Below are 27,217 nucleotides of genomic sequence, written 5' to 3'. Positions count from 1 at the left end.
TTGCGGTCAGGGGTCAATCGTTCAAAGGTCATAGACTCGTATGTTCTCTATTGTCACCTAGTGTATATCACGAAAATTTTTGCTCTTCGAGACGGCGTGTAGAACTGCGGTGTCTAGTTCTTGTGTCCTATTGATGACTAATAGTTATGGACTAGTCACAATCACAAACTCATATCTGAGAATTGTTGAATGGCACCTAGGCCGTAGGGTGGTCGCCCACGGTTAACTAAACCATCAAGTCTAATTTTTTTCCTACTTTGTCCTCCACCTCACAGAATATTCAATTCCAGGGCATCTTCTGGAAATTCGGGTCGCCTCGACTTTTATTCCTTTTGCTTATTTTATGTTATTATTAATTCCTGTCGCTGCTCCATCCATCACCAGTCCTGGTTTTCGTGACCCCAAAATATCAGTCCCGCCGCTTCTAAAATTCTGTATTCATTAGTGCAACGCTGCCCAAACTTTTTGGGCGGCGGACACCTGTTTGTGAACCCCAGTTTTCATGGAACCCCATCCTATGACATATTAATTTCTTTTCCTTAACAACAAAGAAGGATAATATTTTATTTACAACACAAACGACATTAATATGATGAATGAGGTTACTTTTCACTGCACAATTTATCAATTCTCGGGGCAATTTGTGACAAGCAAACTTGTAGGTCGAACTCTACAGCAAGTCTCGATCTGTATTTTGTCATCATATTGGTAAGAGCTGAAAAAATAGTCGTTGCAAAAAGCAATGAAGTTTTATTTGCCTTGTTCTCTAACAGCAATGGACACTCAACCGAAAAATGCAAAGGACCCCCACGGGTCAGCGGACCCCAGTTTGGGAAACCCTGCATTGGTGCATTTCATGTATGTTAGAAAAATAAACTAATGATTACTGATTTCAAGTGTTGGTTCACTAGTCAATAATGCGAAGTTGGATGCCTAACAAGACTTGGGATTCGTCTTTCACATATATTTAAAGGGGTGAATAAAAGAAAATGACTCTAATAGCTCCTTTCTAAAGACCAGACCATGTAAATAGACAACCGGTAAAACTCTCGAGATGCATGGTCGTAGTTTATGGGACGATCCCATTAACCACCCTACTAGTTGAATTCAGTCCCGGTCTATCACACTGATCATTTATTATACAGATGTTACTACAAATAAACAAAAGATCACACAGAATTTAAAAGATAATCAAAACAAACATTTTTTGACTGGAGGGACTTAATAGATTATACAGGCCAAATGGTATACTGGGCTTCATGTTGCTAATTTAATTTTGTATCATAAAGTTATTAGAAATAAATATTCCACTCTCACAATAATCAAAATAACATATAAAGCAAAAGTCAATGCATTTAATTACAGGAATCAAAGTCAATTTCAATAATGACTTGATATCACGAGTTACCATTCTATTCATTTCAAACAGGAAAAACAATAAGACTGATTGGGAGTTAGGACAGCTCGTTATATCTGCGATGTCATACTCAAAATTCGAAAAAGGAAAAGATGAGAGATTATATCCACTCGACCAATCTGTTAGCGTTGAAAATATTATATTGTTTTTTCTCATCCAAAGATTGCTGTCAATAATGAGCTGTAGATGACAAACAGCATATTTAGCTTCATCAAATTATACTTTAATGTATAAAAGATGTATATTGAACCGAAACATAACATGGAGTTTTCTCCTGAAGTATGAATTGTACGATATACATTTCATTTCACAAAAGAAAGAAAAGCAAAAGAATCAAAATAAAGTCTATTACTCAATAAGCTTCTTAGTACTCCTGTAGTATGTGTACCAGGTTAGGTCATAATTTTATTCCAATTTACCTTACCGATATTTTAGTTTTATTACGAGTTCGAAGACTGTCTGTGTTAGCCAAGTTGATATTACCCTGTCGATGGGTTTCAGTCGTTTTACACAAATTGATGTAAAGTAGGCAAACAAAATTAGTTACCTCCCTATTGATACGCACACCTCTCGAGTGCCAGAGAAATGTAATTCTTAGGGCTGGGAATATGAAGGATCACTTGACCGTTCACCTTTTTGATTTTTTTATTCTATCTTGATATTTAGGGAATACATACATTTTTTTTTTATTTCTGTTTTATTATTTTTCATTTTTTTTTATGTTTTGATATTTAGGAAATACATGAAAATTTTTTTTATTCCAGTTTTGTAATTTTTCACTTTTTTTTCTATTTTAAAAGTTAGGAAAATATGTGGAGTTATAAGTAAAAGCTATATACAGTAGGGTTGGATTAGTTGAATTATTCATGCAACTGTTATTTCATTCTAATACAGAAACAGTACAGTGTTCTCAATCACGATAAACAAGAAAAGCTGATTGCAGTGGATGAAAATGTCAAAAGCTGATTTACATAATAAAGAAATTTACAATAATAAGCACTACAAAACAGATCATTGTAATATGCTACATGTATCACTTATATATAGATTAGAGGAAAAGTGACGCTGGATTTCGGTAAAGTTCTCAGCTACCAATTTTCTTTGGTTGGGAACAAAACCACCAGAACCACCAGATGGAGCAAGATTCAAAATCAATCACCCTATTCTAAAAGTTATTTATTCCAAACCTGCTTAGCATTTATTCATAACTCGTTGTGGGTTTGCTAACATGTCGTGATATCTAAACTTTATAGAGATGTTCTTGAAATACACACAAAATTAGTAGATATCAGTAGTTGACAAAAACATATGAGGAAAAGGTAGAATGCATTTCACATAAAAAATTTAAACATTGGTTATTTAAAAAGAGTTACTATTAGGTTAATACATGTCCCTTGTCTTCTATTTTTTACAATTGCAGTTGTAATATTTATTTCATGGTCAATTAAAATCAGTGAGACAACAAACATAATTGAAAAAAAAGGATTTTTCTAAGTGATGGCAATCACAGGAAACCATGAATGTTATAAACTTGGGACTTCCTATGATGTAATGCTACTCATAAAGATCTCAAATATACAGAAAATAATGCTGCAAATTTTGATACAGAGCACTGAACAATGGGGGCTCCCGAAGTATGCGAACCAAGATGGCGGACATTGGAATGTAATATGTGTACTAGGTTAGGGTTAGGCCATAATTTTAGGTATAAATACAACGGGACGCTCTTGGCTAGTCTTCGAACTGATAATAGGACTAAAATAAGGAAAATTGGAAAAAAAGTATCGCCTGACCCTAACTTGTTACACATGTTACGTTCCGATGTCCGCCATCTTGGTTCGCATACTTCGGGAGCACCGAACAATGAATTAATATAAAAATGATGCAATGATTTTTGCTTAGATTAAGAAAATGATGTGATAAAAACTTTTTAAAGTCATGTCAAGAATAACAAAACAATAAAAATTCAATGATGGTATTATTTCTCAAACACAAATTTTTTCAATTCCGTCAACTATTTGAATATGAAAAAAATGCGGTACTCTCGAAGAAGGTTAGGCTATAATTTTCCTTATTTTATTTCTATTACGAGTTCGGGGACTGTCTGTATTGGCCAAGTGAACATCCCCCCTGCTCATAGGTTTCAGCCCCTCTACACAACTTGATGTAAGTAAAATAAGCAAATAAAATTAGTTACCCCCATATTGGTACACACATTTCTGGAGCACCGGTAATAATGCTACAAACTTCAATACATAAGCATGAAACAAAAAATTATGCATTGAGTAATTCTACACTAGAAGTCTTTATAGTCTTGTGAGGTTTTGACACTTCATTGGTCATTTGTAACTATGCTCATAGAGTAATTGAATTTCTGAGTAAAATTTTCTCAAAGAGTAAATAAATTTCTGAGTAAAATTTCATGTGTAAGAAACTTGTATTTTTTTCGTTTTTTATTTTTTAATATTTTTTTTTTGAGTTTTTGAGGCTTTTTTTTTTTTTTTTAAAATCAAGCAAATATACAAAGTTGCAAAGAGAACCTATATACAGTAAAAATAATTAGGGCGATTCAAATGAAGCGAGATTGAGAACAGCAGTTGTCAATCATGAGAAAAACATGACACAAATATTGAAAGTCGACATACTATAAAAATTCCAACTACATATTAACTTCTAAATCTGGCCAACATAAACACAATACACATATTAAATATATTGGACTGAAGTTCTGGAAAAGCTCAAAGTGAGTTTGTTGCAGTTAACTAAAATAGTACAATAAAGAATAGAGCATTAATGCAGCACGAAATTTTCAAAAAGAATAAGGAAAAATAATCAAAAATTACTAGAAAAACAAGGAAACATACAAATCAGGATTTTGTGTAGAATTTCACAAAATGCTCTGATTTATTAAATATGACGTTTTTTTTTAACAGATTGTAATGGCTACCCTAAACACTCATCCTGCCATGGTTATTGGCTACCCAGATACATATCATGCTACCAGGGTTTCCCCTGTATGTTCAAGAGGTCAAATCTTGAGAGGGATGACTGAAATCTTTGCTGAAGAGTGGTGACCAAGAGTCCGTTACTATGTTCAGGGCCGGTGATAGGATCTGTGGGGCCCAATTAGAAATCTGATGACAGGGCCCCTACTCTTTATAGTAATATTTATAGATGTTTGGTATAAAATAAATTTAAGGTAATGTGGATGCCCTTATTATTTTTTCCGCAAATGCGGTAAACATTTATATCGAGGATATTAATTAAATGGTAAATAAATTGTTCAATGAATACGGCGGGATATTAGGAGCACTAAATCGGGTATGTCACGTATATCTGGACCTGTATAGCAGGGAAGGCCATTTCCAATCAGCGTTCATGTGAACTACTCGTAGATTTTATCGTACATAATTCATTCGAAAAGCTAATTTATTCAGAACTTGTTGACTTCATTTACTAGGTTTTTCTTTTCACATCATCTTTTTGTTCAAAATTTCATTCGATTACCTTGAAAAATAGTGGAGACACAACTTGTTATTTGGCTGTCTGACATTATCGCAGTCTCAGTTTTCGAGTCAGCGTAATGCTAACCTTATGGAGGAAAAATGGCCTTACGGGCGGTACTAAAATGCGGATATCTCTGTTATTTCTTGACCGTTTTTTGCAAGATTGGTATTGTTTTTTTAATTTCACTCAGATTTATCTACTAGTATAGTTTTTGTTCAAATCGGATAAACTTTAATTTTTTGTAGCACATCTGATAATACAGAAAAAAGACCCCCAGTAGAGCGGGCACAATTTGATGAAATCAAAGAAATCAGCCTAAAACCGGCCCTAACTATGTTTCCACAATCCAAGTCTATGCAAAGTCAGGATTTCACGCAAAAAAAATAGAACATTTCTGCCTAAATTCTACAATTACTGAACAATTGACTATCCAGGGAACAGTCTTTAAGAGTTAATATTCAATCCCTTTACCACATGTGCATAACACGTTGCAGCATTAAGGTATGAACCGCAGGCTCATTCGGCATTCAGTCTGAGATTATTGGAGAAATTTAATGTTGAATATACGACAGTAACAGTATGCGACATGTTGATGAAACATTCGTATCTTAGCAATGTCTTTAGGATTTGTTCAGCCTGGGAAACGTTTAATCTTTTGAAGTAGTTTTCAGCCAAGATCATCGGAATCTGAAAAATAATAGTTTATTAAGATGACCCTGAAAACTGTCCTCAGTGGAGGATATCATAACAATTTTTTATGTGATATTTGAATAAGGCATTAAACAAAAAACAATCACAAATCGTGAATATCGTTTGTTAAAAATAAACTTGCAGAAAGACCAGGTTAAATTCCTGCAAACATATTAATATTTCAGGGGTAATTGATCGTCCACAAATATGTAAAGACCACGTACAACGAAAATAGAAATTCAGAAAACGTAAATGAGTTATTGTTTTGCCTAATATGCCTCCAAGAAATATTTTGGAATATAAAAGACTTATTAGGAATATAAAATGCAAGAAATCAAGTTTGCGAAGTCGAACGAATGCTTTTATTACTGGTATTTCACGTACCGTCATCACCTTCATGTTGTTGTAATGGTTCATTCTGTTGTGGTTCTATTGCTTGGTTGCCACCTACTGCACCAACTTCTTCTTGTTCATTTTGCCCCTTTAAAAGAATTTCATTTTTTACTATCTGGCACATTTTTACCTTTATTACCTCTTGTCAAAATGCAGACTAATATTATTCAATTTTAGGGTTTAAATATTCCATGTGGGATAGTGGTAGAAAATCCCATATGATATTTCTATTGGGATAATGGTTTCCTGCTAAAGCAAAGTTTTAATATGCATTGTAACATCACATTTTGGGGCTCAGTATTAACATAAAATAGGACAGGATTTACATATTTATCTCGGAAGACAGGTAAGACGATAAGACAGCATTATCATATAGTGAACCACGGCTTCTCATCCGGTTAGCCAATTATTCTGAGTGCATGGACTTGATGGTGGAGGAAGCTATACCCAACCAGCGTTTACGTGAACCACCCTACATCGCAAAAGATTCTATCAATCCTCTCGCACATAATTTTCACCCACAGGAAACGCACCTGCAAACCCACGCAGGGTAATCAGGGGTGTGGTAGCGAGTGTATTCATAACACTTAGCACAATACACCACACCACCGAACCTACAACTGTCTATTACTTATTGTAAGGTACATAGTGAATACTTTAAAAAATAATTATAGAAAGTTGAGAATAAATATTAATCAAGTCTTACTATTTGCTGATTGTTCTGATTTCCTCTGTCTGGTAGATGCATATTCCCAACATTTGCTCCAGCAAGGTTGATATTTAGATATTCTCTGCGATTAACAAGGTTGATAGGTGGAGGTCCTCTGCGATCTATAAATATAAGTATAAAAAGATGTGTAATGCAGAAAATATTTATTTCAATGGCCTTTGGTCAAGTATAATCAAACTAAAGATATATGATCTTATAAAATTATATATCAATAGAAGTATGATGTATCAAATGTAAATAAAACGTACAAGTAAATAAAAATAGGGGTGAGTAGGTTCACAAGACAATGCGCAGATAACATATGACATTCCTTAGTACTACGTCAGTTGGGTTTACATATTCAAATGATGAAATTTTCAAGACTGGCCAATCATGCATGTAACGTATGTGCATTCAGATCAATCTAAATTTTGACAAACGAACACAACTAAAACTATTTGATATTTATCTTTTACTTTGGAATGAAGCTAGCTCACTCGGGGCATCATTCAGAGCAAAACAACAGTTACATTCCCACTCACCTGGAGGTTTTAGTGGGAAAGTAAATTCAATTACTTTTCTATTATTTTCATCTTCATTTTTCTCAATTTCGCATTTGATGACAATTTCAGGATATTGCTGTAAGTTTGGGAGAAGTTTAAACTCGAAGTCATGTCTGTGTGCCATTAGAAAGTCATCATCGGCAGATAATTTGTAGCCATTAGGTTCATTAAACTGCAAGTCTTCAGGCTCTCCTTCGATTCGTAGTTTGACATGAATTTTATCTCCATGCCTTAAAATTACTTGGTTGAATCTTGTTGGTACCGGTTGTGCGTCTCGAGTTTGATAATATGTAATTATGCTTCTTTCAACAGATTCAATTGCATTAAAAAATGTGATGCAGATTCGATTTTGACCCATGATATAAAGAAAGTTTTCTATGAGAACTGGGGGAGGAGGACCATACAACCATCGTTTAATAGCGTTGACAACGGCAATTACTGGACTGAACTCTTGACAGCGAAATTCTATTGTTCCATCATACATGACTAGATCAGGTTCAATAATGTTCCAGTCAGTGTTATTGAAAAAGTGAAGTATGTCAACGTTCTCTTTCTTCAGCTCGACATGCCATGACTTCATTTGTACTATTGCATTTTTGCGTAATATTGATTCTGCACTGATATCAAGAGCTGGCGTGATTGCGTGATATTGTGGTGGGCATATTGAATTGTCCACTCTAACTGACATCCAGACCTTTGTTTGTTCATTGAATGTTCCATCCAGAAAAGTAACTTTGCATTCGTTAAGATTTACTGTATCTCCTTCAACTCCAATGTTTTTGACTGAAAAACAGTTTAAATAATACTGTTAACAACTAAGCACAAAAAGTCTCATACAACGTTATATTTTAATTTATAAATAAACAGTATCATTAAACTTTTTTATTCAATTCAGTAAGCATGCTACTGAACTATATCAATCTTGATCATTTAATGTCATGGTGCTTTCTTTCAAACTGAAGTCGAGAACAGAAATTGGTTTTGAAAATATAGTTATGATATCATTGAATACTTATATAGTTCTAACTAAGTTGTTATCAGGGCGGTGTATTGGACTGGTCATTAAAGTGTTTCACTTGACTGTGTTGGCATTGCAGATTACACATATCGAATTTCATGCCCCTAGGCCAGTGGTTCTCAAAGTGGGCGTTGCAACGCCCAAGTGCATCGTTTCAATTTTTGTGGGGCGTCGCAAAACTTTTCCTCTTTTGCGGAATTGTACCAGCGATGCATGGAAAAAGTCTAAATTGTCCTTATTATCGTTTGAATCCCACTTGAAAACTAGATATGAGACCTCCCTAATGTCACGGGTCATTCGATACTGTCCCAATTATGAAATCACACACATTAGGTAGGCTTGAGTTATGCATGTCATTCATTTCCAATCCTTTCATGAAGATGGACATATTGAGCGTTGTTGACCAACGCAACACTTCATCTGCGTGTGGACTCAAATGGATACTCAATATTGACACCGCGGCAGTTTTCAGGCATAATTTAAATAAAATTCATTGCAAAAGAGATCTTTTATCGAGAGGTATAGAGACGTTTTTCACTGGGAGTCTCAACTTGAACATATTTTTTGAAGGGCGTCACAATACCAAGAAGTTTGAGAACCACTGCCCTAGGCCCCAAAGGGTGTGATAAATTGGGTAAGCAATGGGTACGCTGCCAATAAGCTTGACTTTGTGGGTGCATTTTTAATTAGATAGATACAAAATTAGGATTTTTTGAGTTCCATTTGAGTTCCCACCGGTCGATCGCTATCAACATATTGTCTAGCTTTGCTATAGTGCAGTGGTTCCCTAACTTGACTGAACTCGGGCCAAAATTTGAAAATAATTTGATTTGATTAATAACTTGTTATTTATACGTCATAATTCATCCAAAATCAATAAGCTTATGGTGAATGCACATGCAAAATTTGGAGCAGATTCAATCTCGCTTTCGTGAGATATCACGTAACATACCAAAGTGTCTAACAGACAAACAGGCAAATACCTATCAACATACTTACTGATCAAGATCGATAAATAATTATAATAAATAGGTGATAGAATAGCCAAGGATTAACACGCACGACTTTCAACAAGGGATTTTCAACTGATAGCGACTAATGAGGTTACCTGGTCATCTGGCATTCGGCCTCATATGTAAGACTTATGGTTAGTTTTGTTACACAAAAACAACCAATTATATATAAATATAAAAAACAAAATGCCAAAGTAATTTAGTTGTGTATTTTCTGTATATCATGTAATTGGGGTTTGCTCCAAATAAAATTTTCAAAAAATGGCTCCAATTTAATACATTGTATTCGCAACTGCGCATCCAAGAGAATATCTGTCAGTTTGGACTGAAGTTTTGATTTGATAAGGTTCATGACTGAAAATTTTTGCTCATAGATGTATGTGTATCCAAACTAGCAAGCCATTCTTTTGGCATGTGACATCGAATTGGGAGATTTTTCACCACTCAAGCTTTGATAAAAATCTGTCATTATTAAATTTTTTTGCAGCTAAATCTTCTTGTAAATCAATAAGTTCAAGTGGATTCCCTTTACTTTCATTTGACATATTTTTGAACATGTCTCTTTGACTGAAGTTTGATTCTTTTTGATAAAGAAACAAGAACGCTCCATTTTTTCATAAAACGTCTGTTTTCGGTGTCTAGTTTTCGTTTTTTGACATCTTAAAGATTTATTAATGGAAGGACTGAAAACTAAATTACTACCATATGTAATCCTTATACCGGTAGGTATAAATAAGACACCAATATTTTGAATTGTTACGAATATACTCATGCTTAAACTGTGTTACCGGTAAAGTGTTAAATGTATTAGAATTTATTTAAGATTAAACTGTTTCACTTAAGTTCGGCAGGCCATCTTAAATCAATGGGCGGGCCGTAATCGAGCCGCGGTTTGGGAACTCCTGCTATAGAGTAGTGCATATAGAGCAGATAGTAAATAATTACTGGCTTTGCTTTTATTTCAATATCATGCCGTAGTTGATCAAAATTTACACTTGTGTACACTTATGTGTGTATTCACAGAAATCCATGGCAAAAAAATTAAAATCCACGTAATCCTGGAAATATACCTTTAATAACATTCTTTGACTGTGTCTTGATTCCAATGTTACCCCATTCATCCTTGGTCCAGACTTGGAAACAATATGTTTTACCAAGAATAGGTGACTTCATTCTGTACTGAGCAACATCTGTAGTGTGAGTCTCTCCAAGTTTCACATCATCACAGAAGATTTCTATGTTGTATAGAATGTTGCTGTCGGATACTTCATCCCAAGTCAAAAGAATGTCTGATCCGCTTCTTTGAGAGGAAACATTTTCAATTTGTGGCAAAGCTAAAATAAATTTATGATTTAGTAAATATAGGGCTCAAGTTACATAAATGAGATATGCGATAATAATAATTGATAATAGTTTTGATTTTTCATGAAAGTTTGAGTTAATGTGACATTACGCATGCTATTCTTTGAGCATATTTCCTAAAACCAACGTCAGCTCTGATTCAAATTTTCATCTCAAAAAATACACTGGCCAAATTCATTAGTGCAAGATTATAATTGAGGAATGTTCAATCAATATTCAGGAATACAAATGTATTTGATCTGATTTTTGTATTCATTTAAAAGTAAAGCATAGCAGAATTCATAATATTGTATTAGAACTGGTATTCTCATGGCAGTTCATATTTGAAAAATAAAATAAAAAGATGGGTCACAATTGCCTTTGAGATAAATTATAATGTGTGTGATAGTTCACATTACAGTCAAAAGAAAATATTTTTTCCTTCTATTGAGATTTCAGTATTTTATTTTTTGGCAGCTGCTAAATCCAGCTTTCAGTGGTGCTCGGAATCTTTATACTGACCCTTATCCATATCTTTAAATATGCCTTATCATATGAAAATGGTGGCTGACTTACAATACTCAATATAACCCAAATATGTATGTTACTACAAAATAAACACCTCCTAGCTCAAAGGTAGGTTTATGACAAACTGAATGATTGTGCCCCTTCCTAAATCACCAACATCTCTACATAGCAAATGTTAATCTAAAATTATAAGCATTTCACTATACATGAATTGGAACCATATGCTTCAAAGAAGCATTTTTATGAAGCATAAATATATATATAACCTTCTATTGCAATAATTCTGTTCTAGATTCCTTAATTTTCCATAAATCATTAGTTTCATATTGCATAAGTTACACTCTAAAATCATAATATACGGTATGTCAAGTTTTACATGTTTAAAGAATTAACTTCGTTTACATTTATGCTTGATTTTGTTCTTCAGGATGGTCCAAGATTGCAAAGTTGAAGGGGCCGCAAATTTTTTTAAAGAGGCCTCGGGGGTCCCAAGTCAGGGAAAACTCAAAATTGATGAAATACTGAGACTTTACTTTCGTTAAATATGTTAAAGAGTGATAATTTACCATTCTAATTAGCTCATTGTTATGTTGCATGAGTGGTGTTTTTAATTTGAAGCAAGATATATAAAGCGTTTAGTTTCACTTCAGTTCCTTCAAAATGGGAACAACCAAAACAATTCATTTCTCTTGACTCCACCATCCCGTATCGGTAATGGCCTCTCGACATGTGATAGTACCGATCACAGAATGTCCATATCGACACCGGCTTGATGTTTAAACATTCAAATATCATTACCAACATCGTGATTATGAAAAGGGTTCAAATCTTGGGATCCCAATCCCGGGTGGAATAGCTTAAAGCTAAAAAATGTTCTGCCAACAAATATAAGTATAAGTTTATTTCGACTCCATAATCAGCAATTGACGATAAAATAATTGATATAAACAAAATGTATAAAACTGATTATAGAATCGGGGAAGCGGACAAAACCTCAAGTAAGGTTTGAAGCGTACAGATTTTAGGTGGGAATGTATTGATAAAAGAAGTAGTACGTGTTCGCTCACCCAAATACAAACATCTGCTGATGTTTTAATCACTGAAATTGTACTGGGGACGCACGAAATGTGTCAAAACAGTGTTTGGACCACCCTGTTATACTTAATTAAACGCAATCACACACATATTACAAGAACCATATTGCTCATAATATTTAAGTTTATGGACATGTGGCAGACTTACCATATCGAGACAGTATATCTTCTTGTTGAATTTCTTCTACGTCAGTTGTGGCGATTTTGCTTCTAAAAACAAAGTTTATGTACATAAGAAAACAAAGTAAATTTTCTTGGCTGGATTTCATTTTGTTGACAAAGATTGTCACGTTTATCACTTAAAATCACTCAAAATTGGTTAACGGGATTTCAAAGCCTAAAATATTGGTTGAAAAATCGGATTTGTCTATCAGGCTAAGATATGGAAATCCACTAGGAATTTATGAGTAGATTAACCGAGCAGTGCCTAAGAACAAGATACTTTTACTGCCATAATGAGGTTCAGACTAAGAATCTCAGATCCTAGTCTTTGTATGTGCTGAAAATTCAATCCTAATTATCATTTCAATTAGGGTGACATAAAAATTATGAGCAAAATGTTTTTCACGATGTAATTTGTGTAGCTGCTTTTGGATTTTCTGGTCAAAATCTTCCAACAATAAGATTTTATGGGGATATTGTATGTTAATAATGACGAATGTACATTTAGACTTAGACGTTGGTATGAACAAAGCTATGAACAAATCTATGATCTGTTGAAATGAAACTTGTTCCATGGACAAATTCAGTCAGACAAAGAACAGGTGTTAGTGGTAAGAATACAGTAATCATATGGAACAAATATTTTCAAGATCATTATTTTTTGGTTATGTTCTCATTTTATCTGACCTTGGACCAGAATCTCCATCTGAAGTTCTTCTCCTCTTTCCATCAGTAGTTCTAGATGAAGTTTCGCCTTTAAAATGAAAAATAAAAATTGAATTATCACTTTGCATAGGAAAATCAATTTATATTAAGGATAGATTGAAGTTCTATATTCTCCTTATTATTGTACAGATTTTATTAAATTTATAATAAATTATTTCAGTTCTAAATCAAAATCATTACTGGTATATTTTATATTCCATGTTAGGCCACTAACACTTGTTTTCCGGTCTAAAATCTCTTTCATAATTATACACTTCAATTACCTATTTAAAAATAGACTATACAAGTCTCTATACATAGAAATCGCATGTTCGAATCCCATGCAGGGATGGTTATGTGCGAGAGGATTGCTGGACTCTTCGCCGTCGTTGGGTGGTTCACGTAACCACTGGTCGGTTACGGCTTCCTCCACTACCAAGTCCATGCTTCCGAAAACAAACAATATAACTAATCCCATACCCGACTTGGAATGGTAACCGGATGAGAGGCCGTGGTTCGCCATATGGATAAGCCGTCTTATCGGCTTTCCTCTTCCCCGGGATAAATATGTAAATCCTATCCTATCCTAAATCACTGAAGTAATGACCTAATTATGCTGCAAATGCTGTTTATATGAATAGCATTTCAGAAATGAGTGAACTTCAATATCAAAAAGGTAATCAAAATGGCAAAAAAGGAAATGGTGGTCAAAATAAATATTTTACAGAGTTTGATTACTATGTAATGTTTACAACCAATTAATTATTTTGAATTTATAGGTAGTTTGACTATTTGTTCAAATAAATAATTCAAAGAACTCTAATATTAGCTAGCTATTAGCCTAAAATATGAATAGAGGCTTCAATCCACCTCACTCCCAAAATTTAATATTGTCTAAATTTGAATACATTCTCTTATTTGTGCAGAGGCATGATATCCTCTTTTATGTAGATAATTTACAATCGTATCGTACAAATTTGTACAAATCGTACAAATTTCATTAAAAGCATAGCCTATCTTGAAGGACGTTACAACGTTTTTGCCACATGCTAAAGATCTCTATCATAGTCATAATCAATACAAAGGAAAACGCTTGCGGGAGTAAGAAAATGTGCAAACTGTGTCAAGCCAAGATGATTATAGTCTTTCCAAGTTTTGAAGCTTTTAACGTGAGATTACGATCACTATAATGCTTTGTTTTCATGTGGAAATTGAATGTGGAAATAATGTGAAAAGTAAGCTGCATAAGTAGGATGGTATTTACATAATTATCCCAAAGGAGAGGAAAGTTGATTAGACAGCGCAAGCATATGGCGTACCACAGCCTCTCGTCCAGCTACCAAGTATGGGACTTCCAAACCTTGAGTTACTGGTAGTTATTTTTATCAAATGCATGGACTTGATGATGGAGGAAGATGTACCCAGTCAGTTGAATTGAACCACACTACGGCAATGTCTCCTATCAAAAATAATTATCACCGACAAGATTCTAACCAGCAAATTCTCAGAGGGTTAGCAAGGGTGCAATGGCAAGCATATTCCTAACAATTAAAACCATGTGTCACACTGCCGCATGTTTGGATTGCCCTGGATTGTTGGAAAAATTCAGAATTGTTGGAATGTTATGTGAGATGGTTTGGCACCAGTTTTTTGAAGTTATAGTCATTATATCTTTAAATAATTATATAGTTCTAGCTAAGTTGTTATCAGGTCGGCGTGATGGACTTATTCAAATCAAGTTCTAAACTGTTTGATTATAGCCCCAAAGTTGAACCCTTGGCTCACCCTAATGTTGGATAAAGCTGGCCGACTGTTCAAAATGACCACCTATGCCTTTTTAATGCTAAAATTGCCACTTTATTGTTAAGAATACAAACATGACCTGAGCGCGCCATGCATTTTAATGCTAAAATGACCAACAGAGAAGCAATTTTGCTACCCTTCTTATTGCAGGGCTATATGTAAACACCCTCTTTTTGGGTGTTAAAAATCATCGTCTCATTTGCTAGGTAGACCTGTTAAGCAGGAAATACGGTAGCTGTTTTGTTGTTTAAAGGAAATAAGCAAAACACATCATGAAATTATATTCATCAAACCAGAGATCAACCTTCAAGGGGCGTGTGACCGTTTCAATTGAGCAATTGCTAAAAATCCCAAACGTCAATATGTAAGAAATACAGCACATACAGTAATTATTGGCTTTGCTTATATTTCAATGTCATGTTGTAATTGATCAAGGTATAATCCATGACAAAATCTGGGGTAAATTATTACAATTACAAAAAGTTGGGCAATCTCTCACCGCTACAATATGAATCTGACTGCCAGTGATTGCTCTTATGTATATGTGTGTTATTCACAGAAGTCCGCGACAAAAAAATTAAATCTAAATAAGCCTGGAAATATAACATTTATAACATTTTCTGACTCCAATGTTACCCCAACCATCCTTTGCCCAGACTTGAAAACGGTATGTTTCACCAGATTAATTATTTGTTATTAAACTATGGAAGATTCATTGACTAGTGTAACCTAGTGGCCTCTTGTACTTTTTACAGGCAGAAAGAAAAACATGATTAGAGGAAAAAACATGCAATTTGCCTTATTGCTTGCATTATTTGCAAACAGATCCACAACAGCAAAAGTATATAAACGATACATAGTTGCAGTCTAGACCCACCAAAATTTTGTGTGACTTGGTCAAAGTTATTCGTTGAATATTCCAATTCTTCATACCAAGTAATTGTTTAGTTTCCATTGAACATGAGTATGATTGTTGAGTTGAAATGTGAAATTTAAATTGCTATACAGTGCCCGATATTGGACATTGGAAGATATTATGCCAGAACAGGATTTGGCATAGAAAAAACCTGAATTTGTGTAAAAGTTTGCATTTCAATCAGAAAAATTTCTTTTCATTCTTAGAAACCGATGGTGGTTTAGTACTTCATTCTAATTCCAAGATTTTCTAACTAAAACTGCGAATTTGAAGCTGATATTGCTCATAATACAGCGCTCCAGAAGGATGTGTAACAAAATGGAGGTAACTAATTTTGTTCACCAATTTTGCACAAGTTATGTAAAGAGACTGAAACCTACGGGCAAGAATTAAATTCTCTTGCCTAACACAGACAGTCCCTGAACTCATAATAGAACTAAAATGAGGAAAATCGGAATAAAATTATGGCCAACTGTAACATGGTACATATACTACGAGAGGACCTATAATACTGCCTGATTATATCAATACGACTGACTTACTAGGCTGGGTTAGCTTTGCAGCTTGCTCAGTTACTTCTTTATCTGATTGTTCTGCTTCTTTTTCAGTCATCAGGAGTTCACTTCCAAAACAAAATAACAGTGTGAAATTATTCTTTCTTTTTTGTCATCATTATATTTATATGAAGTTGGTTTTGCTATTTATTTATTTCAAAAATTTTTTTTATTAAATCAAATTCAAATAATTATGCTCTGCTGGTATAATTTCGTTGAAGCTTTTGACAATTATATACAGAGCAAAAACTAAGACTGAAATTATGGAGAGAATTGAATACCAATGGATATTAGGAATCAACACAAAATCTCTACTAGAAAGTGACAAAAATAAATTTGTTTATTGAGGCATTTGGAATGGATAATTAATATTTAAAACAAGATTTTAATAAATCATATCTGCAGACAAAACACTGAAAAAAAACACGTTTGGGCATACGATTCCGAAAGGGATACGAGCCAAATGGGACTTATTATAAAAGTCCATGAGAAGCTGATCATCGCAAATTGCTCTGTACAGTCAATAGAGTAGAACTATTTTCACAGCATTTTGTCAATACGCTATCACATGCGTCAAATAAAATAAAATTGATTTTGTGTCATGAGCAAGGTGGAGTATAGTGTTTTATTTACTATTGTCATGGTCAAGTACGTAAGGGAATTATCTGGTGCCCGGTGGATATATTTCCTATATTGAATTTACATTTTGAAAAATCAGGGATCACAGTTGTTTTGTTTGCGTTGAAATTTTAAGTTTGACTCCAGCTGCTTTAATTAAATACAAATATTCAGACAAATGTTAAAATAACAAAATATTCAATGAGGTTGTTGCATTGTTGATAAATGCATTTCGCACTTGCAGTCACGCAGGCTTAAATGTCTGAGCCAAATCATCGTTGTGCAGAAATATCTCTAGGCCGTACAAATACTGTACATCAGTTCACACACTACACAGCCATGTCAAAGCAGGCCACTGCTGTGTGTGGGCTAATCATGGAAAATAATCTTTCTGATTCAACATTGCTACTGCCCAATACATTACGCACATGCAGGTGGTGGGCATGGGATTTAAACCCCTAATGCTTTAATCAGTAGGCCATTATGCCTTGCCCACTTATAAATTACAAATGTAAGTCATGTTTGAAAGTCACACTACTGTTTTATCTAACCTTGGGCTTTCAGCTTCTTTTGAAATCTTCATATTTTCTTCAGTACTCTCTGAATTGCTAATTTGTGATGTGGCCCCTTAGAAACGAAAAATATATAACTACTAAAAAGCAATTATTTAGAACCTTAATAACTGTTTTAAGTTATTTAATATTGTCAAACAAATAGTAAATGAGCATGGAAACAACTATATTTACATACTTCAATATTTTAGCAAATATTTTTAGATACTCTAGATTTAGTACAATTTCTGATATCCCAGCAAAGTAAAAATCAATTTTTGAATAAATAGTTATTTTAATTCACTACAATACAGTTTAAATACAAAAACTGTTAAAAAAATCTTATGGTTTAATGTGCTGCAAGATGTGCCAACTCCAGCAGCTAAACAGCAAATTTTATAAACTATGAATTCCAGTCATTTTTGAGATTGAAAATGAGAATAAAAATTATAAATAAGAATTATATGAGGAATCAGACAAAACTAATGCAACATTGATTGTTACTCATTTATCATTGTATAATTCTATTTGAAAAATATCTAAGATTTACCAAATTCTGATTTTGAAGACAAAGTTGGATTTTGTTTGAGAGTTACATTAATTGCTTCATCTGCAGGTTTTCTTTGACTTTTGAGTGTTTTTCCACCCAGCCTAATCACTAGTTTCTGTAATGAATAAACTACTTTATATGTATTTATCACAAAATGGTTATGATAATAAATGGCAACCGGAATGGTATCTATTAATTACCATGTTAGTAGTCAATGAGATGTTAACATTGAAACCACAAATACTTGCTAAATATTTCTGATGCCTAATATAAGAAGTTTTTAATTAATTGAAAAACTTTCCAAACTTGCGTACATAATGCCATCTTTGACTACTCACTAAACTAACAGTCCACACTTGATTGATCGCATTTCATAAAAATAATTATTGTGAAATACCAGCGAATCCAATTCACCCCATAATTTTAGATATTTGCTTGGCGAAACAGAAACACGAATGATGAATCTTGGTGATAACTTAATTTGATATGCTAAAATTTTTGTAATTAAAAATAAATTATACAATTTGGGCATTTAAAAATTCACATTGCTTTATATTGTTCTATTTATTGGAAAATAAATAAACCTTATTGGGTGCTCCTGAAGTATTCGTACCAAGATTCAGCACAACCTGAAAATATTATGTGTACCAGGTTGTGCGTCATCTTGGTACAAGTACTTCCGAAGCGCCCCTTATTGTAATAAGTGAATAATAAACATAATGCGCATCACAATCAAATTGACCATGATAATATTTTGTTATTACCTTAACAATTTAATTTTCATTTGTTATATTATTTTATTTGACCTATATTCTATAATTTGTTTTTCAGACCTCAGATCCGATTTCATTCAATTGATTCTGTAATATTTTTTCATCTTCATCTGTAATGTTCCATCTATCCAACTGCAACTCCTTTGTAACATTAGGAAGCAGATTTGCAACTGCAACAATGTCTTCATGGTTTGCAATACGCCGTTCAAATGGAGACTTACTCATATCCAAGTGATCAATCTGTTGAAATATACAAATACAAAGAACAATCAGACATGAATAAAATGCATAAGAGTTATATTCGTCATAGTTTGTACAACCTATCATTATTCATTGTAATATTAAAATAGAGCCTGGTGTCGAAAAATTTCAGAATCTGTAAAAAACATCAAAAGTTAAAGTCTTTAACAAGGTTTGCAATGGAATACGCATGCTCAATAAATGTTCAAAATAATTTGTGTTTATAAGTATTGAATGGAGGCAATTCACTTATCTCTAGGCCATAGTCTTATTTTGAGCCTATCTTTAGATTTGTAAACCTGAAGTTTGCGCAAAAAATAGATTCTCGAAGACAAGACTACTGAACGAAACATTGAAATGCTCACACAATAACTGGTGAGGAGATGAGAGACCGTTTGACCTTTGGGTAAATAAGCTAATAATCAAGCTGGAATTATATTCTTCCTTCATCACAGTGAAATTGGAGCAATGCTATTAGATCAAAGCACAATTCAGCATAGCTGACAATACTTAGCTGCCAACTATTAAGGAATTACAACAAAGCCATGCCAAACTGCCGACATGAGAATACTTAGAAAACTGCTCGATTTTATATTCTGTGTTGGTGACAATATAAAAGCATAACTGAGCTAAAATACCACGGACCATGGTACTGAAATACTACAATTAGCAGTCATAAAAATACAATATAAATTGCCAACTTATAGTCAGACTTGATTTGCATTTTTCTGATCTTGCGCATTCATCATATTTTTTGCAACACTGACTGACATCTTTTGAAAGGTTATTGATTAGAAAAATTCCAATGTCTACGATGAAAAATCATCAAAAAAGTACATACCATTGTAGAACAATGACAAATTTATTGAAAAATTTATTGAAAGGAAAACGTTGAGTGCTGCTTTGCGGTAATTCAATAATGGCTAATTGAATTGCTCAACAGTGAATATATTAAATTTCCTGATGGAACACAACCATCGTGTGTCTACGCACACACAATTTCGGTATTTTAGTAATTTTACCATGCCTAAAATAGCTTTTTGGTCTTAACACTCCGATATTTTCAATTAAAAATTTGAGTTGCAGATTCACTCTTTTAATTATATTAGGAGCCTGATCGCAATCGAATACATGTGCGATGAAGAAAATTAGTAAAAAAACAGTTTACCAACATAATATCGGTGTTTGAATAACCATGAAACAATAACGAAACAATTGGCGATTTAACAAAATTAGCCCTGTGAAATCTGTATGCAATATTATGCGAGAATATACTGTAGTGACTTTTCAAACCCTGGGTGCACCAGTGAGCATTAACGATGCTATCATGAGTGAAAAATTGCAATATGCCATATTGCCATCCCACGAGTGCACACAGATAAAAAGTTCTATAATAAATTAAATGCGGTCGCGAAGATATAAAATTTGTATTGTCTGAAATAAATAGAATTTTGGATTTGTTATTGAAAATTTGTTGAAAAATATATTTAATGAATGCTCAAGAAAAGAAGGATACTTTGCTTATTTGTTTTATAATTTCAAGCAAAATTATCTGAGCTTGGAAGATAACCGAAATAAATAAACGAATTGTTCATAGGATCCAAGTTTATCATTAAATATTTCAAACAAATTTTTATACAAACAAGTTGGCCTGAAATCTATTATTAAAACTCCCATGTTTGTGTTGCCATGCAGCCACAACTCCTTGATCTGTAAGGAAATATAGAATTGGTTCATTTGTGAATCAAAATAGAATTATGAACGTTATTTCCTGAAAAAAAGTTTTTCCCGGATACTCCTAAATTTTGATGTCAAATATGCAAGTAATATTTCATATACCTATCTATTGAATGCAAAAACAAAACAAACTACACAAACTTTACCGAAACACACAGACTTTCTGACTTCACAACAATGGACACTTGAGCAATTATGACATCATAAAGATAAAATGTAAATTGAATTTTTTTTGAACAACATATTTCAATATATATTTACTTTGATATTAACAGGGCCTATTTCAAGTTATTATCACTATAAGCTCACTATAAATTATCACTATAAGATTTGAGTGACAATAAGTACTTCATCAAAAATTGCTTATCGATTTAAAACTAGAATTAATTTTGAACTCGACTCAAGTCAAGTCTCATAACACCAGACTAGATTAAAGCTATAAAAATATAGATATTTTCATACAGATTTTCAGAAAACCAAATTCACTCAAACTTGTAGGTATGAATTTCAAAAATCAAAATTTTTTTAACCTGTGGCCTTTGCTCAATTTTTAAGTTCTAAAATCTGGGAGATTCTACGTTATTGTATAAATAATACAATATACATAAATATAAAATCACTATTGAGAGGAATTGTAAGCACCTACTATGGTTTAAATTTCAGAATATTTTTTCGATTTTTCAACTCGACCCCAATATAAATAATCACCATTGGATGAAATTGAAATGCTGCAAGCCATGTCAATTGATCAAGCATATTCATCATGCGCAGCGTTTTTCTTTTGTAGTTTTGAACCCTCAACACTCGATTAAGCTCAGGGGGTGCAGCCAAGCTTTTTAATGGGTGAGGAGTTCGGGAAATTAAAACAGTGTGCTAAAAGTGCAATTCATGACGGCATTGGCTTCTGAAGAATTAAAAATAGTGAGACGTTCATAGTGAAACCCTATAGAAAAATTCCAGGGTTATGTGTATGTTTATCTTTATTCACGTTTAAATAATTAGGGATTCAAAAGTTTTGTAACACACAAATATATTTCTGTTATGTTTCATTGGACCAAGGTCAGACTTCTGCAGAAATATATAATTCAACCATAATTTCATTCGTGTTATATAGTATCATTTCAACATATATGAGTTGCCACTTGCATAAAGCTTTGTTCAAAGTAGAGATAAGAAAGCACAATATGAGGAAATTACTATTTCAAGACATGAAAACACATCTTGAAGACTTTGATATATAAAACTGCATTGAGTTTTCATGTAATACATAGTCAGTAAGTCTTCACCAAGTCATGTTCAAAATATATCAAGCATGTTTGTGCCACAGTCCAAACTAAAGATTTTAAGTTTAAATCCTATGTCATCGTAAAAAAAATAGGTGTGTAATAAATTCAGTAGGGAATTCCAAACTGGAAAATTCTGATATAATTTTAAGATATAATTTATACAGTAATTTGATTAAAAATTTAATAAAATATTAATATTAATAAAAATTTGCTCAAATAGTCAATTACCATATTTACTTTTGCACTTATTGTAATGTTAAATGACAAGAGTAGAAAATTTTTATTTTATAATGAGAAGCGCAGGTTTGAATGATTCTTTCAGCTGTTTTATAGGACAAATACAGAAATTTCAAAAAAAAAAAAAATTTCAAATCTAAATTGTATTCAGAATTTGGTAATTCAATCATTGGTTGTGCAAGATATTGTCTTTATTGTAACTAACTGTTAAATATATTAATTGTGTTAACTGTTAAATATATTAATTGTGTTAACTGTTAAATATATTAAATAATTATTTGTTAAATATATTAATTAATTCAATTAACCCATTAACTCCAGAAAGCTTTGTTTAAAATATTTTTAAATAAACTTGCAAAGCTTGACTAAGAATATTCTTTCGGTACAGTATTTTTTTATCACATTGACTGCTTGGAAAGAGCCTTGCTCAGAGAGAAGTTAATAAATTAAAAACCTACAGTTTTTTTTATTAAAATTCCATAAAGCTTCATTTCAATATTACTCATACAAGGTCTTAATATCTCAAACTGAGGTTTGAAAAATTGAGGCCTTTAATGTTTGCATTACTCTTATTCTCAGTGAGTAACAGAATACTACAGCAACCGCCAGATTTACCATTATGCAAGGCAGGCTAAAGCCAGGCCTCAAGCCATACCTCGGCAAATAAAATTGAACAAAAATTCATCAAATCAAAGTTCTACCCCTTCAATTTTGAAGACAATATATATTATATTGTACTAATTCAAATTAATGAAATAGTTATTTCTCAATGATGCTACTTTTTTTTTATAAAAAAATTTTGATTTGATATATATATAGATAATTTAATTTATCTAAAAATGAATATAATAATAGGCCTACTAGCTTTTTTATTGTAGATCCAAATATTTCAAAAATGCAATGATAATTTTGTTAATAATTTAAATCCGCAATTGGGCCATTCCCCTAAGCACACATATAATTCTTATGACTAGAAACCGGTTTTCTGGTGCAATAAGGTTTTATCACAGCCTAAGTTTGGCTTATGATAACATCACAGTGGATTGTAAGGAACTTTTATGACTTCATATTTTAAAAGGCACTTCACAAATGGCATAGCCTAGGGCTGGCTCTCATGGTCTAAATCCCGCCCTGACTACAACTAGCATAAATGTATAAAATACAATAACAGAAAACCCAATTATTACAATATTTCTGAGATTAATCCTTTTCCACAAAAACAATATTGTTAACCTAATTATGCCCCGGTAGTTAGATGTTCCTTCCCTTTTTACCAAAATTGCCTAATCAGGGAAACAATGAATTTATCTGCCCTAAAATATATTGTTTTGATCCGTATTTTTTCTATTTTGCGAATTCGACAAATTTGAGATGTGCTTGTAACATTGACTCCGTTCAATCGCAATGCTGCCACTCCGATTATTTTTAAAGATAAAAGCTTTCGAAAAATCCGTAAATCTGCTGTAAATTCTCATGGAGTAAAATTTATTTCAGTAGAATAAAAATTGATGGATATACTTCAGATTAATTATCTAATATATCATCACTAACAGGGGAAAAAAATCGCGTTTTCAACCTTGTTCAATGATAACACTAGAAATTTCGACGACAATTTTAAAGTAATGGATTCCACCCACAATTAACCGTGTTTCAATTTTAATGGCGGTATGTTCCTAAACAGCGAGGAAACATAATGTGTGCCGTGGGCACACGAAATTTTGCGATTTTCAAAAGCGTTTTTAGACTAGAAAAGTGTTTTTAGACTGTCGCGGGACTCAACAAATCTTATAGCCTATTGTTTACAGTTTTGTTTTCAGTATTTTATATTGTCGATTTTCAGTCAAATTTAGATCGCTGGTTTACTCCTTCATTTGTCTTTAGAACCTCGCCGCCGATGAACGTATAATAACTCTCACCGAATTCACAATTCCTTGCAAAGTACAAAAATAAAATAATCGTCATGTTTATCGTGGCACAAATTTGTGATTTAGAGAGAATAAATACCGACGTAAAGGCGTTTACGGCCTAAATGACACACTGATGAAAATAATCAGCGATTTAAGCAGAAGGCAATTGCACGCTTTTTCAGTTTTCACAATTCCGTGCGAGTACAAAAATAAAATAATTATAATTGTTCGCGTGGCACAAATTTGTGATTTAGAGAGAATAAATACCAACGAGAAGGCGTTTAAGGCCTAAATAACACGCCGCCTTGATGAAAACATACGGCGATTTTAGCAGAAAGCAATTGCACGCGTTATCGGTGACTTTTTCTGTTTTCAAAAAAAATTCAAAAGGGGGGGGGTTCGACCCCGAAAACCCCCGCATGGCTGCGCCACTGCGCACCTGTGTTATTTTCCAACAATAATTTGAAAGCTTGTAATTGATCTGGTGACAGATTACATTCTTGAACAGTTACAGTTGCCAATGTCCAACCATTTAACACAGGATTGATTGGAAAGTATTTGTCCGACTGATGATAAACCTTCAACTCTCATGTTTTCTATTTCTATTTATTGATTTTAGAAATAATATAAAGAAGTTCATCGAGTTGGTTGTATATGAACCTCCTGTATTGACGGTTGCGCACCCCTGATTTAATTCAGGAAAATTGAAAAAAAAGATAAAAAATCATTTAATCTATTTTTTTTTACATTTGAAACGTATTCATTTGATACACAATGACTGACAGCTTATTGTTTGTTTGTTTTCTGAAAAATTCAATTTTTTTATTTCCTTAATAATTGTCTTCATTATGAACATGACGGACCCCGTGTATCAGTGACTGGGTATGCAGAGCCTTGTTCAGAGAAATAGCAAATAGATCAAAACCTTCAGTTAACCAAGTAGAATTCCATGAAAGTCATTTAAAATACTCTCAAATAAACTTGCGAGGCTTTATGTGGAATATTATTTCTGTGAAGCATTTTTTTTATCACAGTGACTGCTTGAAAGAGCCTTGCTCAGAGAGAAAATTGACAAATCGAAAATCTACAGTTTTTTTATTGAAATTCTCTAAAACTTCATTTAAATATTACTCATACAAGGTTCTGATATCTCAAACTAAATTTAATAGAATTGGGGATTTTGGCTTTGTATTACTCTAATTGTCAGTGAGTAACAGAATACTACAGCGAGGGCCAGATTTAGAATTATGCAAGGTAGGCTAAGCCTAGAAGGCTCAAGCCAAACCTCAGCATTCAAATTTGAATTGTTAATAATTTTATTCAAAATAATTAAGATCGAAAAATGAATTGGTCAATATTTTAACCCTTTAATTTTGGAGACAATATATAGTATACTAATTTAAATTAAATAAATAGTTTTCACTTCATAATGCATTTTTAAAAAATGTATTGATATAAAGCTAATGTAATTTATCTGAAAATTATTAAATTTTTACTATCTCATATTTTTTTATTGTAGACCCAAATATTTCAAAAAATACCAAATTTTTTTAATGTTTCTCAAACCATCTATTGGGCCATTCACCGTCACACTACGATACTTCGAAATCGGGTTACTGTTGCAATGACGTTATATCACAGCTTTCTTACAGCATTTTCACAAGTTTCTTACAGCACTTCTTACTCTTCTTTTAAAGTGAACCTGCTAACCCAGAGCTTCCCAAACTTTTTGGGCCACGAACCCCTGTTTGTGGATGTTATTTTTTACGGACCCCCATCCACTGCGTATTAATTTATATGCCTAACCAACGAGGAAGGATAATGTTTCACCTGGATTTGAAACACAACACATTAACACAAATGACATTAATGTAACAGATCAATTTGTTAAAAGAAAACTCGTAGGCCCGAATTTACGGCAACGGTTCTATACAGTTTTACATATTTTTTGACGAAATAAAACTCATGGAAGTCTGAATCCATGCATATTAACGTTAAATATTGGTAGGCTAACGGCGATGCGATAAAATTATGATTTATATGCACCTCGATATCCGGACTGTCGGTACTAATTGAACAATTGAAAGGTTCCATTACATTTCAACCCACGTACATTTGAACCCACAACAATTGCACCTGCATACTATTGCACCTATGGAGTTTATTTTTGTTTTACGGATATTTGAACCCATACTAACCTTAACCCATGAGTTTTATCACCTGCATATACATTGAACCCGCGGATATGGGTTCAAATGTACGTGGGTTCAAATGTACGGTCACCCAATTGAAATGATGCACGCCTCTTTCTTGCGGAAATGGGGGTTAAATGACCTTGGCAAAGTCGCACAAGTTCTCGATTGGTGATAACTCAATAACGCATACAGTCAATTATAAACCATGACCATGTACCGACCGACCATGTAGCTCTGTGACGGATGTCTTCCTCACAGGCGCTAAAAGCAAGGATCATCTTTATCTCGTTTACGAATGTCTATGTAACACTGGATAGTGGATATATGTTGATTATATTCCAGACTCTTTGATATTGCTGCGGACCCCCTCTGTAGTCGTCGCGGACCCCAGTTTGGGAAACCCCGTGCTAACCCATCTACTTGGGTGATTAGAGCACTTTGTTGCGGCATCAAAAATGGGTGCTTCAGAAGTATGTGCACCAAGCTGTCGCACAACCTGAACCCCAACCTGTACACACATACTATGTTCAAGTTGTGCGCCATCTTGATGCACATACTTCTGGAGCTCCCAAAAATCTTGTATTCTAAACAATACAAAATTTAACGTATGACGGCACATACACTTCACATAGAATGGCTTATGATGGCATCACAGTGGATTTTAATAAACCTTTATGACTTCATAGTTTAAAAAAACACCTCAAAAATGG

The 27,217-nt window shown here is 33.2% G+C and overlaps 1 protein-coding gene and 1 pseudogene across 2 annotated transcripts in view; one reads left to right on the top strand and one right to left on the bottom strand.

Moving 5' to 3' along the window:
- The window catches only part of LOC144424596 (interleukin enhancer-binding factor 2 homolog), a 195,932-nt pseudogene that overhangs the window by 13,212 nt on the left and 155,503 nt on the right, over window positions 1-27,217 (top strand). The window lies entirely within an intron of this gene.
- The window catches only part of LOC120330659 (uncharacterized), a 313,252-nt gene continuing 287,133 nt past the window's right edge, over window positions 1,099-27,217 (bottom strand). Inside the window, exons 3-13 of the mRNA XM_078114033.1 lie at window positions 18,966-19,145; window positions 18,133-18,247; window positions 17,583-17,658; window positions 16,402-16,481; window positions 13,123-13,189; window positions 12,422-12,483; window positions 10,381-10,644; window positions 7,259-8,062; window positions 6,714-6,838; window positions 5,999-6,095; window positions 1,099-5,611 (exon numbers count right to left, since the gene is read on the bottom strand). Of these exons, the coding sequence (XP_077970159.1) occupies window positions 5,592-5,611; window positions 5,999-6,095; window positions 6,714-6,838; window positions 7,259-8,062; window positions 10,381-10,644; window positions 12,422-12,483; window positions 13,123-13,189; window positions 16,402-16,481; window positions 17,583-17,658; window positions 18,133-18,247; window positions 18,966-19,145 (1,890 nt within the window). The 3' untranslated portion in view covers window positions 1,099-5,591. The remainder of the gene's footprint in view (window positions 5,612-5,998; window positions 6,096-6,713; window positions 6,839-7,258; window positions 8,063-10,380; window positions 10,645-12,421; window positions 12,484-13,122; window positions 13,190-16,401; window positions 16,482-17,582; window positions 17,659-18,132; window positions 18,248-18,965; window positions 19,146-27,217) is intronic.

The sequence above is a fragment of the Styela clava genome, chromosome 6 (assembly GCF_964204865.1).
Source record: "Styela clava chromosome 6, kaStyClav1.hap1.2, whole genome shotgun sequence".
NCBI classification, from domain to species: Eukaryota; Metazoa; Chordata; class Ascidiacea; order Stolidobranchia; family Styelidae; genus Styela; species Styela clava.
Note: the sequence above shows the minus strand (reverse complement) of the source record. Positions and strands in the feature narration are given on the sequence as shown.